At 42.9% G+C, this 13,414-nt stretch overlaps 1 protein-coding gene across 1 annotated transcript in view; it reads right to left on the reverse strand.

Moving 5' to 3' along the window:
• rnf213b (ring finger protein 213b) overlaps positions 1-8,706 on the reverse strand; it is a 35,265-nt gene extending 26,559 nt beyond the window's left edge. The window contains exons 1-18 of the mRNA XM_031842642.1: positions 8,664-8,706; positions 8,034-8,182; positions 7,281-7,951; positions 6,794-6,949; positions 5,616-5,785; positions 5,246-5,526; positions 4,919-5,166; positions 4,419-4,625; positions 4,056-4,269; positions 3,908-3,963; positions 3,663-3,828; positions 3,439-3,588; positions 2,936-3,034; positions 2,671-2,799; positions 2,088-2,241; positions 1,826-1,993; positions 1,587-1,736; positions 371-1,002 (exon numbers count right to left, since the gene is read on the reverse strand). Coding sequence (XP_031698502.1) covers positions 371-1,002; positions 1,587-1,736; positions 1,826-1,993; positions 2,088-2,241; positions 2,671-2,799; positions 2,936-3,034; positions 3,439-3,588; positions 3,663-3,828; positions 3,908-3,963; positions 4,056-4,269; positions 4,419-4,625; positions 4,919-5,166; positions 5,246-5,526; positions 5,616-5,785; positions 6,794-6,949; positions 7,281-7,951; positions 8,034-8,123 — 3,741 coding nt within the window. The 5' untranslated portion in view covers positions 8,124-8,182; positions 8,664-8,706. The remainder of the gene's footprint in view (positions 1-370; positions 1,003-1,586; positions 1,737-1,825; positions 1,994-2,087; positions 2,242-2,670; positions 2,800-2,935; positions 3,035-3,438; positions 3,589-3,662; positions 3,829-3,907; positions 3,964-4,055; positions 4,270-4,418; positions 4,626-4,918; positions 5,167-5,245; positions 5,527-5,615; positions 5,786-6,793; positions 6,950-7,280; positions 7,952-8,033; positions 8,183-8,663) is intronic.
• Between the last annotated feature and the right edge of the window lie 4,708 nt (positions 8,707-13,414).

Here is a 13,414-nt window from a genome sequence, read left to right on the forward strand (position 1 = left end):
TCCTGATTGGAATGCATTCATCAGAGTTATTGTTTCTCTCATCAGATAAACAAACAGAACGAACGTTAGCCTCTCATATCAGACTCATTGTTAGAAGTAGACTAAACTTATCAGAACAATACGAACTCATGAGGCTCAAAGGTGAACTGATGATATAAATGTGAAATAAAAGACTATGGAAGAAATTCTGAAAATGTATCCGGCGACCCAAATAAAATCTCCTGCGACCCACCAAATGTCACTCTTCACCTCCTGCTATTCATTCACTATTTGTGAAAAGTCCTTAAATTAAAATAAAGATAAACATGAATAAGAAGAGTATGTTTTCTTCTGGCAACAACTTTGTAAGTCAACAGATCACGAGACTTACCAGCTGGCTCAGAGTGTCGATTTCTGTGAAGTTCCCCGAAAGCTTCATTTTTTCAGCGATCTTCAGCATCGCACCGGCTGCAGCCGCTGCCTCGTGCAGCTGTCGATACTCCTGGATCTGAGCCAGTCTCCGCTCCACCCAGCTCTCCTCGGGTTTGGACCGTCCTGACTTGCAAACCGTCTCGGACATCAGACTCAGCTCCCGCTTCAGCAGCTTCCCGTCTCCCTGGTCGCCAGAATCCTCCAAAACCTGATCCAGCTGCTTGAAAGTGATGTTCGCGTTCGCGAAGCCGACGCCGAGTTCACAGAAGTCTGTCAGCAGCGGCTTCCAGATGTTTTCACAGATCTGCGTTAGGCTGACTGGAAGAGGAGACGAGCCGCTTTGCCTCCTTGACGCCAAAGACGCGGCCCCCTCGACCCAGCGGGACAAGATCAGGTTGCTGTGATACAGTTTGAGCATCTCACCGGACATCTTCAGGACATCCATACTGGTTTTATACCAGAGGACATGGGGGGGGCCCGGCTTCCCCAGCTTCCCCTCAGCATCAAAGGACTGAACCAGCACCAGTTCGCTCAGGCTCATCCGCTGGAGATCTGCACTGTGCTGCTTCTCCAGAGCAGACATCTCAGGAACTGGATACATAAGAACCGGGTTACTGAAGAAAACCGCCCATAAACCCACAAAACACAACAAAGTTCTCTCACTTAAAGGTCTCTCACCAGTGTGTAGCAATCCAGGGGTTTATTGAATTAAATATAATATTCATAACTATGTTTTCATTATAAATAATTATAGATAGCTTAGAATAAGACCTTCATATCTACATAGGGAGCGGGAGGCGAAGTCCGCCATGTTGCATCGCCATGTTTCTACGGGAGCCCAGAACGGACAAAGCAAACACTTACCTAAAGGTAGGGCTGAGCAATAATTCAAGATGACAATTTATTGTCTTTCAATTTTCAAGCTTTAGAATTTACCTTCGCCCAATACTCATTTTTCTGAGCAGAGCTTGAACGCACCATGCAAGTCAATGCAACCTCTGCTAACGTCAGCAAATCAGTAGTTCAGATTCATCCCGGTGTACTTTTGTGACGGCGTTACCACGGTTTTGCACTCGGTGGCTCGATTTACCGCACCGCAGCTCTAGATAGCACTAAATCCTACACACTGGCCCTTTAACAGAATCTAAGTGGGCAAAGGGTTTCTCATTACTCACCTGTGATGCTTTCTGTAACCTTTGCTATCATCTTTATCAGCGTCTCCATTTTCTCTCTCCGCTGCATGAAAGAGTTTAAATCCATCTCTCTCTGAGACAAAACAGCGTCTGCATCGACGGGAACCGGCTCACTTTTGGTGTTTTTCTTGTCTGTGGACGACACGATGCAGCCGTTATTAAATAACACCGTTTAATTTAGTAATCACGGAAGACTTATTCTGTGACGGTAATGCTCTTACACTGCTGATGAAGCCTCTTGAACTCCTTCTTATATTTCAGGCAGGTCTGCAGGTGTCCCAGGGGCACGTGTCCCTGCAGCAGAGAGTCCACCAGAGACTGCAGTGCGGACAGACAGCTCTGGACGACCTGCCCTGCAGTGTCATCCACCCGGATCGACGTCCAATCACCTGGAAAACAACGACATCGTGAGCATTACAAGCTGTTAACCTCAAGGAAACAAGACGATAAATGAATAGATAAAATAATGAATGAAAGAAGTACTGTAGGACAGCAGGTGGTTGATGGCGGACTGAGGATCGAGCAGCTGGACGACAGAGTTGTCTCTGAATCGAGCTGCTGATTCAACCACAACAGCAGACATGACAACATCAGGAGGGTCCTTCATCTTCCTCATCAGGTCTCCCTCCAGCCCTCTCTGAACACATGAATGTAGCATCATTTATTTAGCTTTATCTTTATTTCATTATTAAAATAACCCAATTCAATTTCTAGATTTTGGTCCATTTTTCTTCCATAACACATCGTCTTTCAGAATAATGGAAAGAAAACATCCAAAATACACATTTAGTTGTGTATTTTACTACTTTCTCTATTTGCGTCTGTAGACTTCTCCTAAATTCCCCAAAGGTTACCATTACACAATGCCTAATTTGCATATTTAGAAAATAACATTTCAGAAAACTTGTAATACAAAAAACAATCGTCTTAATCTCAGTAATCAAGTGGTGAAGTTTCATGGTGATATCTGTTAGTTAACTTTCTTACATTATTCACTTGTAGTGTCTCCCCTTAAAGGAGGATGTATTATTATTAGACATGTATATATGGTTATATTTATATGTACCTGGCAGATGTTCTTGATAGCAGACTGACACAGCTCGTCGAAACACGTCTGTACAACAGCGTCGCTTTTCCTAATAGCTGCTGAGGACGACTGAAGGCAGCAGATCAGAACTTTATCCTCCTCACTGGCCTGCAAAGAAACCAGTTGAGACGTGCTGGAGAAGGGCAGCATTTACCTGCTGGCACTAGACTCCTGTATTCTACCTCAGACGTCACTAAAACAACAATAATGTCTATTTTACACTGATCAATAAACGGTGGCTGACCTGGGAGATCCTCTTCTTCAGGTCTCTTTTCAGGCTCGACGTCCAACCGGAGGAAACTTCTTCAAGAGAGCAGTCGGCCTTCAGCAGCGCATCCCACATCTGATTCAACACAGTTATTACATCATCATGAAATAAACATGGTCGCCATGTTCCTTTTGTTTTCATAAAAAAATGAGGTCAATTCATATACGGCGTCTCTACATCACTCCTCCGTATTAAAAATATGGTAAAAATCCTGTTTATTGGTTGCAAAAAACAACATGGCGAATTCAAGGCTTCAAAACATCAGTCCACAAACCAATGAGTGACGTCACGATGACTACGTCCACGTCTTATATACAGTCTGTGGTTTGAGTACATGAAATCAGAGTGAACGGGGTTCACACATATTTTTACGATGTGCCTTAAATAGAGACGAAAACTTCCTGTTCAAGCTTGTAAACCAGAAGTCAAAGTCAACGGAATAAAAACATAAACTGCTGGTGAATATTCGGACTGCGTACCTCAATTTCCTTTGGATAGCTGAGAGATTTTGACGGCGTCACGAGAGGTTTCTGCAGCAGCTCATCTCTCCACTCTCTCATTCGCTGCTGCGCTGGCTTTAGATCCTCCAGGAGTTTCTGCTTTACGGTCTCAAAGTCCCCGTCTGACAACTAAAAGACACAAAAAGGAATAAGTTAAAGTCCCACAATGAGGCTGAAGCAGCACACGATTAACAGACTATTACCTCTTTCCTCAGCTTGGCAGCCAACATCTCTGCCAGTTTCACCACCAGCTGGTAGGAGAGGACCGCGGCCTCGTACCACTGGACGAGTCGCACGAGTGGACACGTGTAGTTCAACACTTCGATGCTGCTCATGAAGGCTGGCTCGATGTGTTCACCTTCCATCATTCTGCAGACACGAAGCAAAGAGTTACAGGGAGCAAACCAACAGCACGGTGCATCAGAGGGGATGTTTCAGACGTCCTCACCTGTCCTTCTCTCTGTCGACCTGCAGCAGTATGTGGGTCAGGGTTCTCTGAGCGTGCTGCACGTAGAAAAAAACACCATAAAGGATCATTTTAAAGATAAAACGAAGCATACTTTGAATATTTGTCATATGTGTATTTTCTGTCCCACCTTTGCATTCTCCTCTGCTCTGTTGTTGTCCCTCGACTCGCCACATTTTCTCAGTCTGTAAAACAGACTCTGGATCAGCTGTTCTGCAGGTATCCCCGTCAGGTCTGAAAACTCAGGAAGATCCTCAAAAGCGACCAGAGAGGACCAGCTCATCAGGAGCAGAGGCGTCTCTTTAGCCGAAGGTAAGCGTGTCTCGATCAAACTCAGCACTCTCCTGTGAAAAGTGTTACTGAATGAGTATGCCGCTCTGCAGAGATGACGTATTTTATGGAAGAGGTAACGGAAATTAGCTCCACACCGTTTCCCTCAACAAAAAGACAATACTATTTCTCTATTGGAAAGGTTGCTTTGAGACAAACTCACTTTCTCTTGTCAGGGCTGGACTGTATGTTCTCCCTAAAACCGTAGAATTGGACCTTTTGAAGTCCTGACCAGTTCTCCTCCTCCACAGCTGGACCCAGTCTCGCTGCGTCGCCTCCCGGCTGTCTGAGCCTGAAGAGCAGAGGAACGAGCAGGACGAGCTCCGACACCCTCTGCTGCGCACAGCGGTTCATCAGACCCAACACGACGCTGACGGGACGACAGAGGAGAGTGAGACGGTGTTACACAAGGTCATACATCAACGCCTCAGATGAAGATCGTGAGTAGGGATGGACCCTGAAACTCCATTCTTAACGGGAACCGATTACACAGCAGAGAAAACCCGGAGTATCGATGCGGGCCAGAGTTATCGGTTCAGTAAGAGTATCGATAAGGTACCGAACCGATAAGCAGTATGGATCCTAACGATACCGTCCCTACTCATGAGCGCCTTCAGGATGTAAGTCAGTGGACCTCCTTTCTGAAGCTTTTGCTAGACTCACAATTGTAGTTGTGGGAAAGAACTGAGCATCCCGTCCAGGTTTGTCTTGTCCATTACGGTGTCTGAGGACACCAGGAGACACAGCTCAGACCAGCCTTTCAGCCCAAGGTTGATGCTACAGTTTGTGGTGACCATGAACACGGACAGGCCCTGAGCGAGAGGACCGCTGCTCCTCCAGCCGCCGGGGAGTTTCTCCTTCGGCTCTCCTTTTAACATCTGAACCAAAGACTCTGCAATCAGCTCTGATGTCTGTGAATAAAATAAAAACATGTGGTTACGGGTGGAATTTTGGATTCACTATAAAACGACTTCTTCTTGTTGCACCTACTATGACCATGGGAGGACGTGAACCGTCTGGGAATGTCATCGTCGTGGGTGCAGAACCGAGACTCTGCGTAAAATGCGTCAAGCTGTCACACAAGCTCTCGGTGCTCTGTTTGTCTGACGGGGACCACTTCTGGAAGATTCTTTCCAGCAGAGTCCTCGCTGAGGCCTGCCAGGCGTCTGATACCTCGTCACCTTTTGATTTCTGGAAGCCGAACATGCTACGGCCACTTTGCCAAAAACTTGTGTCCTCACGAGTGATGAATCCTTCGTAAAGGTGCACCTCTAGAAGAAACACGGGCCGGTTCATGTTCAAGACTCAGACCTACAGTTGTGTGTTGACGTGCTGACGGTAAATTACTTGCTTGTCTTACCTTTAATGTTGCGATCGAATGGAATTTTAACGTGTCTCGTGATAATTCCTGAAATCTCTTTGTGCCGTTGCTTTACTCCGTACCAATAAGTCCACCATTCGCCTCTCCTCAAGTCCTTTTCTTCAACGGTAAGACTTGCTTCTACCAGATACCCTCCACGTTTTAGTCCACTAAAGTCAAAATAAGGAACATTTGTTAATATCGATGACAGTGTAGGAGGTGTAGCCACACACGGTCGGGACATTGATCCTGAATATACAATCAAGACAACCAGGGAGTCTACAGGGCTTTAAACCAAGTCAGACACAAGACCTGACATCAAGACATCACAAGAACAGGAAGTGACCATATCTGGACTGAGGAGTGACGTAGAGACGCTGTATACGTCTCTGGTAAATGGTAACCTGTCAATCACCGTGTAGCCCCGCCCTAAAGCATCCCCTGCTTTATGGTCTGTGTGACTCTAAATGGACCATAATGTACTAAATGAACATCATGCTGTATTGAAGAAGACTTGAAACTAGAGATTGAGACCATAAACTCATGTTTACAATGTTTACTGAGGTAATAAATCAAGAGAGAAGTAGAGTCATTTTCTCATAGACTTCTATACAACCAGAGGAGTCGCCCCCTGGTGGACACTAGAGAGAATGCAGCTTTAACACATGAAGCATCGACTTTAACTCATCAGAACTCATTATTTCTTGAATAATCGATTAGTTGTCTGGTCTATAAAATGTCTATAAATATTCAGTTTACTCTCACAGAGGAGGAAAGAAACCAGAAACTCACATTTAAGAAGCTGGAATCACAGAATTTTGACTTTTTTCTTTAAAAAAATACTAATTGATTAATACTAACCCTTATTCAATTTTTTGCCCATTTGCAGACATGTTATAAACTGCTGCTGAATGTCGGGATCTGTGTCCATCTCCTATTTTGTAACTGTCATGTTGAAACAGGAACGTTCCCCAAGAAATTAAAACACACTGTAGCTATACCACCACTACTTTTAAGTCACTGTGAGGATGAAAAAGGCTACAGGATCTACACTGTTCATCTGATGTGAACACAAACACCCTGACATGAAAGCTGAGAGTCAGAACTTTAAATTCAAAGTCGTCCTGGAGACAAAATGACCATTTCTGTGTGTGAAAGCTCAAACTGTCAATACTCACACGAAATATGTCATCTTAAAGGGTAAAAACCATCCGTCGGAACACAGCAGAAGCGTGTCGTGGTCTTGGGTGAAGCGAAACTTTTTGTCCAGCACAGCGTAGATGTGGAAGGTGAAGGTGGGAGCAGAAGACGGAGCTGTCACTGGGCTTCGGTCGCTGATGAGAGAGAAGAAAACACGTTTATCAGAGGATCAATCAGTATTTAATGTAGCTGTAAAACTGAAGTCACGTCATAAAAACTCTTCACAGTCAGTGGAACAGAAGTCTTTGTGGACCAAACTTTAACAAACTTTAACTTTAAACCAAACTAGAATCATTTTTTTATTTCACACATATTCTATTCTATTTTTCTCATTCATGCTCCGCATACTTCATACTGAGATTAACTGTAAGATGCATGTTTGCTAATAAAGAGTTTTGAAAAAGTGTCTTTCAGTATCGACCGATGCTTGTTAGTAAATTAAACAACCTGTACCACCGGTCTTACCGAGAGCTTTGTGTTGGTTGAGAGTTTTTATCTGCAGGTCTGGAGGCTTCCTGACCTCCTCCCTCAGACACAGCTTTGGCGTAAGACTTCCCTTTGGCATCTTTTCCGGCTTCGCCCGAGACTCCAGCTGTTGGATTCTCCTCTTTGGACTTGGACTCTGTCTCTGGGTTTCGGTCCTTGGCTGAATCCGAAGACGCTCCGCCGTCGTCTGGACGTTCGTTCTGCTTTACCGGCGTCTGAGCGGCGTCCTTCACTTTGACCTCAGTGCGTTTGTCTCGCTTCAGCTGCGTCTCGGCCTCGTTCTTCTTCGTCTCTTCGTCGCCTCGTTTTGCACCAGAGACGTCTGTCTGCGTTTCCTTGTTGCTCTGAAAAACAGCTGGAGTTTGTGTGTATTTTTCTGCACCTTTGTGTTTCCTCGTCTGAGTCTGAGCCGGCACCATCTTGGCGTCTTCGTGCCGTTGTTCTCCCACAGTTTGCACGCTGTCTTCAGCTCCTGCGGGGACACTCTCCTCCGTCTGGCTGCCTGTGGTCTCCACCACCTCCATCTCTCCTTCACTTTTCCACTCAGCATCCTCTTTAACGCTGGAGACGCTCTTCCTTCTTCCTTGACTTCTCTTCTTCCTCCTCTCTTTGTCTTTGTTCTTCCTGCTGGAGCTGCCTCGCCCTCGTTCCTGGAACACAAACGTGATCTTAAACTGAGGATCTGGTTTTTAATCATCTCATGCTCTGAAATCTGTTCTCGTGCATTTCTACCTTATTTCTTTTCCTGCGTTTTTTGGTCACCACATCCTCCATCTTGTTGGATCCAGCGGTGCTGTGGGGGTTTCCTGCACCCTCCTCCATCTTTAGGGGACTCTCTTCCTCAGGGGAGTCCCTGGTCCCCTGTTATCTGTTATCAGTCTCTGGAAGTAAAAACCACAGCAGTTACGTCCTGCACGTCCGAGTCAGTCTGTTCAGTCAGTAAGGGAGGGGCAATGAGAGACATGTTGACCAGTACAAGTCTTCATCTTTGTACAAGCTTTAATTACTTAAGACAGTAACTGTGCATGTGTGGCATCATGCACAGTTTTTCATACTGTGCATGATGCCACTATCATAAAGTAATTATGACACTGAGTTAGTCTGTAATACATCAACCCATTATAGTTAGTATCAATACATAGTATTATTGTATTACATATACTATGATTTGTTATTTTCAAATCAATAAAATATACTTTTATCTGAGATAATTTCAGTAAGTTTGACGTTTCTTTAAGTCACACAAACAGGTGATTTTTATCATTCAAAGTAATAATAATAAAATCAGAGTTGTGTTTACGACGTTGCTCAGCTTTTAATAATCTGCACTAAATGTAAAACATAAGTTTTCTTGTTTCTTACCTTCTCAGTTTCAGGTTGACTCGGTCCGTCTGTCGCAAACATTGAGGAAACGTTCGTTATAAACACCGTAACGTCCCGTATGTAACCACAAGGGAGCGTCAACAAGTTCACCCACTTCTCTGAAGTCGGTGCTTATTTCTCCACGTAAACTGTATCTAAGCTGCAGTGTTGGTTCATAAAACCTGACTTCACATTTAAATCATCTTTGACAGAGTTTTGGTTAAAATATCGCCAGTTAATTACGTTTTTCTGTCTTGATTAAGTAACTCATTTGACGACGGTCCCTAAAGCAGAACGAGTCTTTTAAGTTTCATTTCTCTCTCAACAGACAAGAAACTTATGCTGCGTTCAGGGGCTCATCGGAAGTTTTCCGCAGTCTCGACACCTATGACAGGTTTTAAATGATTTAGGATTTCAGTCAATTATAGTTTATTTTTGTATCTAAAATGAGGTAATATATATATATATATTTGTTATATTTGTTATATAATTGGAGGCTTGTCACCTCAACAATTTATACATGAAGCAGGAGGCCACTTTCACAATGCAAAGCAGTTTACTTTCACAGGTATTTTGTGTGTAATAGACAAGATCAGAGACAAACTTAAAATTGGAAGACTAGCTCACTTGACGGTCCAATCCTTGGCTGGGACGTGTTCTGAGTCGAAGTGTCCTTGAGCAAGACACTGACCCCCCAGCGGCTCCCCGGGCGCCTGTCATGGGCAGCCCACTGCTCCCTGATACAGGGATGGGTCAAACCATATCCTTAACGGGATAAAGATAATTTAGTATAATAAAAAAAGAAAAAAAAGCTTGATGACAAACTGATTGCAGCTTGGCAGGGCACTTCCCTGTACAGGCAGGAGTACTCTGTATTTACACCCTGCTTCAGGTGGGATCATGTGACGATGTGTTTGGGACTTCTGACTGCAGGACCATAATATTTTTCAAAAGTATAATTGAATTAACGAATAAGAGGGCCGAGCTAATAAATGTTGCTTTCGCAGACAACAGCTCTGAGTAAATGATAAAAAGGTACGGTAGTATTAAAGTTGGTCAAGTTTGGCTTCCTTCTCTTACTTTTGGGAGGATAAATGTACACAACAAATGTCTGCCAGGCTTTTACTTGTATGTTGTCAAAGCCAAACAAACAAACCCACAGAGGCAATTACTACTTCCTGTAAGTCAAATATGTTCAGAGTGCTGCACGAGGTGTTTCACATCTAATCTTAAAAACAAGCAAAAAAAAGCCTCACATGGTGATCAGTGAACAAAGGCCAGTGATCAAACAGAACTGACCTGATGTAATAGTCGTTCCTGATGAGCAGAAGGCGCTGAAGGACTGACAGGAAGTAGGCCTCTGAGCCAGCACCTTTCACCACGTCAGACAGGAGATGGTACACTTCATTCATATCAGTGCAGGAGCAACAACTTCATGACAGTGTTCATTCAGTAACTGTTAAGATCAACTTCCCGAGAAAACACCCATTTTGAGTTCCTTATAGAGGTGCGTTCCACTCCTTGTAAACATTTGCATTTGTATTAGTTCTTGTGTTGTTTATAACTACTTGTTTTTCCTCACCTCTTGTTTTCTGACAGGCGTCATTGATCAAAAGCAAACCTTCTTTAGTGGTTAGTGGTGCCATTTGGCACCAACTTAAAACACTTCTGAAAGGAGCAATGTGATTGGCTGACAGGAAAGCATTGGATTCCCATACACTTTTGATTTATGTGATATTCTGTCTCTCTCCAACCCTTTCTGCATCGGACCTTCACAACATGCATGCGTGTGAGTTTATCTCGATGTAGCGTTGATAGATGACTCTGCAGTGATGAAGTGATGTGTTGTTTAGTGAGACTGTGGAAGCTGTGATGTAATGAGCATATGATGAGTTAAACATTGACTCAAAGAAGGCCCGCACTAAAACCAAGACGGGAGGTAATGTATCAAAGCCAGAGCCCTTTAAAGGCCCAGTAGAATTCTAAGAGTCTAATTTATATCCCTGGAATCCCTCCGATTCTGAGAAACCAGCAAACCCCCCAGAACCTGAACCAGAGCCTGAACCCATGGAGCAGGCCCCAGAGAGACCAACTCCAGCTGAGACAACACCCGTCACGCCAGGACGGCATCAGCAGGTTGAGGACACAGAGCACAGCTTCAGTAGGACTGTTGCCCGAACCACCTGTCGAACCCTGTTTTCTGGCCTAAAGTGAGACACACGCTGCCTGGCAGAGACACCAGAGCATGTGTGGAGCAGAGATGTAATATGGCAACATACAACGAGATGACAAAGTGTTCCGCCATGAGACAAGAAAGTCAGAAGTGCATCTCCTTTTTTTAAACAAGCATCTAAGAGCATAAACCAGAGCAAAGTACAGAAACAAACTAATATGAATACAATAAGTGCAACTATAAAGGACCTACACCACGGTCACATGAACATGAGTTCATTCAATAAATCTCTTATGACTTACTTAACAATGTGATGATGTTAAGTAATTTGAGACACCAAAAAAAGCTTAAGGCAATCCCATCTCCATTATGGTTGGTAAAACAACAAATCATGAACTATAAAAACTATAAACAAGCACATAAAACTAATCAATCAATTGATTAATTCTTTGGTATGTGTGACAGTAATAGAGAGAAGACACATCACAGGTAAGTAAAGAGTTAAACATCAAAACATCAAACAAGTTTGAAGGCACAGCGACGAAAACAGGAACAGATCAAAACTTTAAAGCACTTCTTCTCAGAGGAGAAGACGATACTGAATATTAATTATTAATCAACGCTGCCTCCAGTAGAAATGGATAATTCACTCGTTTGCAATATCAATGGAACTGTCTAATAACAATATTTATTCAATGTAGATTCAAACGTTTGGTTATATTTCGCTTTTTAACAGTTTAATAATTCTTTATAGACCTAGCTTGCTTTATGGTCTGTGTGACTCTAAATGGACCATAATGTACTAAATGAACATCATGCTGTATTGAAGAAGACTTGAAACTAGAGATTGAGACCATAAACTCATGTTTACAATGTTTACTGAGGTAATAAATCAAGAGAGAAGTAGAGTCATTTTCTCATAGACTTCTATACAACCAGAGGAGTCGCCCCCTGGTGGACACTAGAGAGAATGCAGCTTTAAGACACTTCAGCATTAAAGTGGTGAACACGTTAATGCATCAATAATTATAATACAATATAGTATTTAGAAATTAACCTCAAGTAGATGTTGATGTTAATCCTTAAGAACTTTCACTTGTAACAGTATTAGTATTTCTAGGTAAGTAAAAGATGTAAATACTTCCTTCACCACTGGTTACTACTGTAGTAGTAAACTCGTTAGCAACACGTGCTAATTCTTGCAGCTAACGCTATAGCAGATTAACAGGCTGTGTAATTCAGTCCGTAAGCTTTTTCTCATGTTTTTGGTTTTGTAAAGGGTAAAAAATAGAAGTCAGCATCCTGAGAACTCCATCTGCTGAGACTCTCAACAGACCGCTATGAGCTGCCAGGTGAGAGTCACATGACTGGTGGAGGCTTCAGTCTAGACTGGTTTTGGGGTTTTCTCATGATGTCTGATAACAGCTTTGCTGTCACTTAACATCGTGATATTCAGAGTCGATAGTTTAACACTTTTTGGAGATGCCAAACTTAACCTTTTGTTATGTTCAGTCGAGCTACGGTCTCTTATAAGGGAGCTGGTTCCCCCGTAATTGAACTTTTACCACCTTGCATAAACATGTTGACAGCTGGAACAATTTACTAAGTGAATACCTTTATTATTCAATCAGATATCAAGTTATTTAAACAATACAAATCAGTACTATCACACACATTTAACAAACTGTAGCCACAGGATGAAAACAGTGTGAATTACGTAGAAAACCAAACTATTAAAAAAAAAAAATTTAAGCTGCTGAATTACAAACTCAGAACAAATTTATGATTGAAGGATCGCCTCCGCACGGCTCTCAATATGGCAACAAGGGTGCAACAGTCCACACAACAGTGCTGACAGAGCTAACAATGTTAACCTTGGAACGGCGTTATCAGCTGGAAATATTGACAATATTTGACAACAACAAAACAGGTAATTCAATCCAAGGTTACTTCATTTACTTATCTTAAACAATTTACAATTTACATTGTTACAAGTTACATTCCACCACCGCTAAAAGAAGATAACAAAATTGTTAACAAGAGCACAAAGATGCATTTAACTTTAAAATGTACATTTTCTTCCAGGTGAACGTGCCCCGTACCCCTCTAGAAAACCAACAATAACTAGAAAATAAAAACTCAATTAGTCTGCTGGATCAAACTAAAGACAGTACTCAACTCCCTGCCAACGTGGGGAGGAGGCGTCACCTTAAACAAAGCATGGATCTCTCAGAGCGATCGAGGTTTATTGTGTCACTGATCGCAAGCGGGGGCTAATTGTGTGTGAGATCAGGGTTTTGAGGGAAACAATTCAACATCTGAACGTGGAATCAATAAGTAATGCTCTCAAATTAAAACATGGTTTTGAATAAAGATAGGAAAAAAGCACCATATTTCTTCCTCTGCGTTATGTGCCATGTGGTGTGTCAGATTTACCTTTTGTATACAAACAGAACCACTACAGCCGGTTGTCTCTTGAATGAGTAATTATGTGTGACTTCAGAGCCGACCTGTTCCGAAATCTTTCATCGCACACTGAGCAGCTGTGAGGTTTCTCTCCTGTGTGGGTCATCATGTG

This window comes from Anarrhichthys ocellatus, unplaced genomic scaffold (genome assembly GCF_004355925.1).
Source record: "Anarrhichthys ocellatus isolate YVR2014 unplaced genomic scaffold, GSC_Weel_1.0 scaffold4, whole genome shotgun sequence".
Taxonomy (NCBI): Eukaryota; Metazoa; Chordata; class Actinopteri; order Perciformes; family Anarhichadidae; genus Anarrhichthys; species Anarrhichthys ocellatus.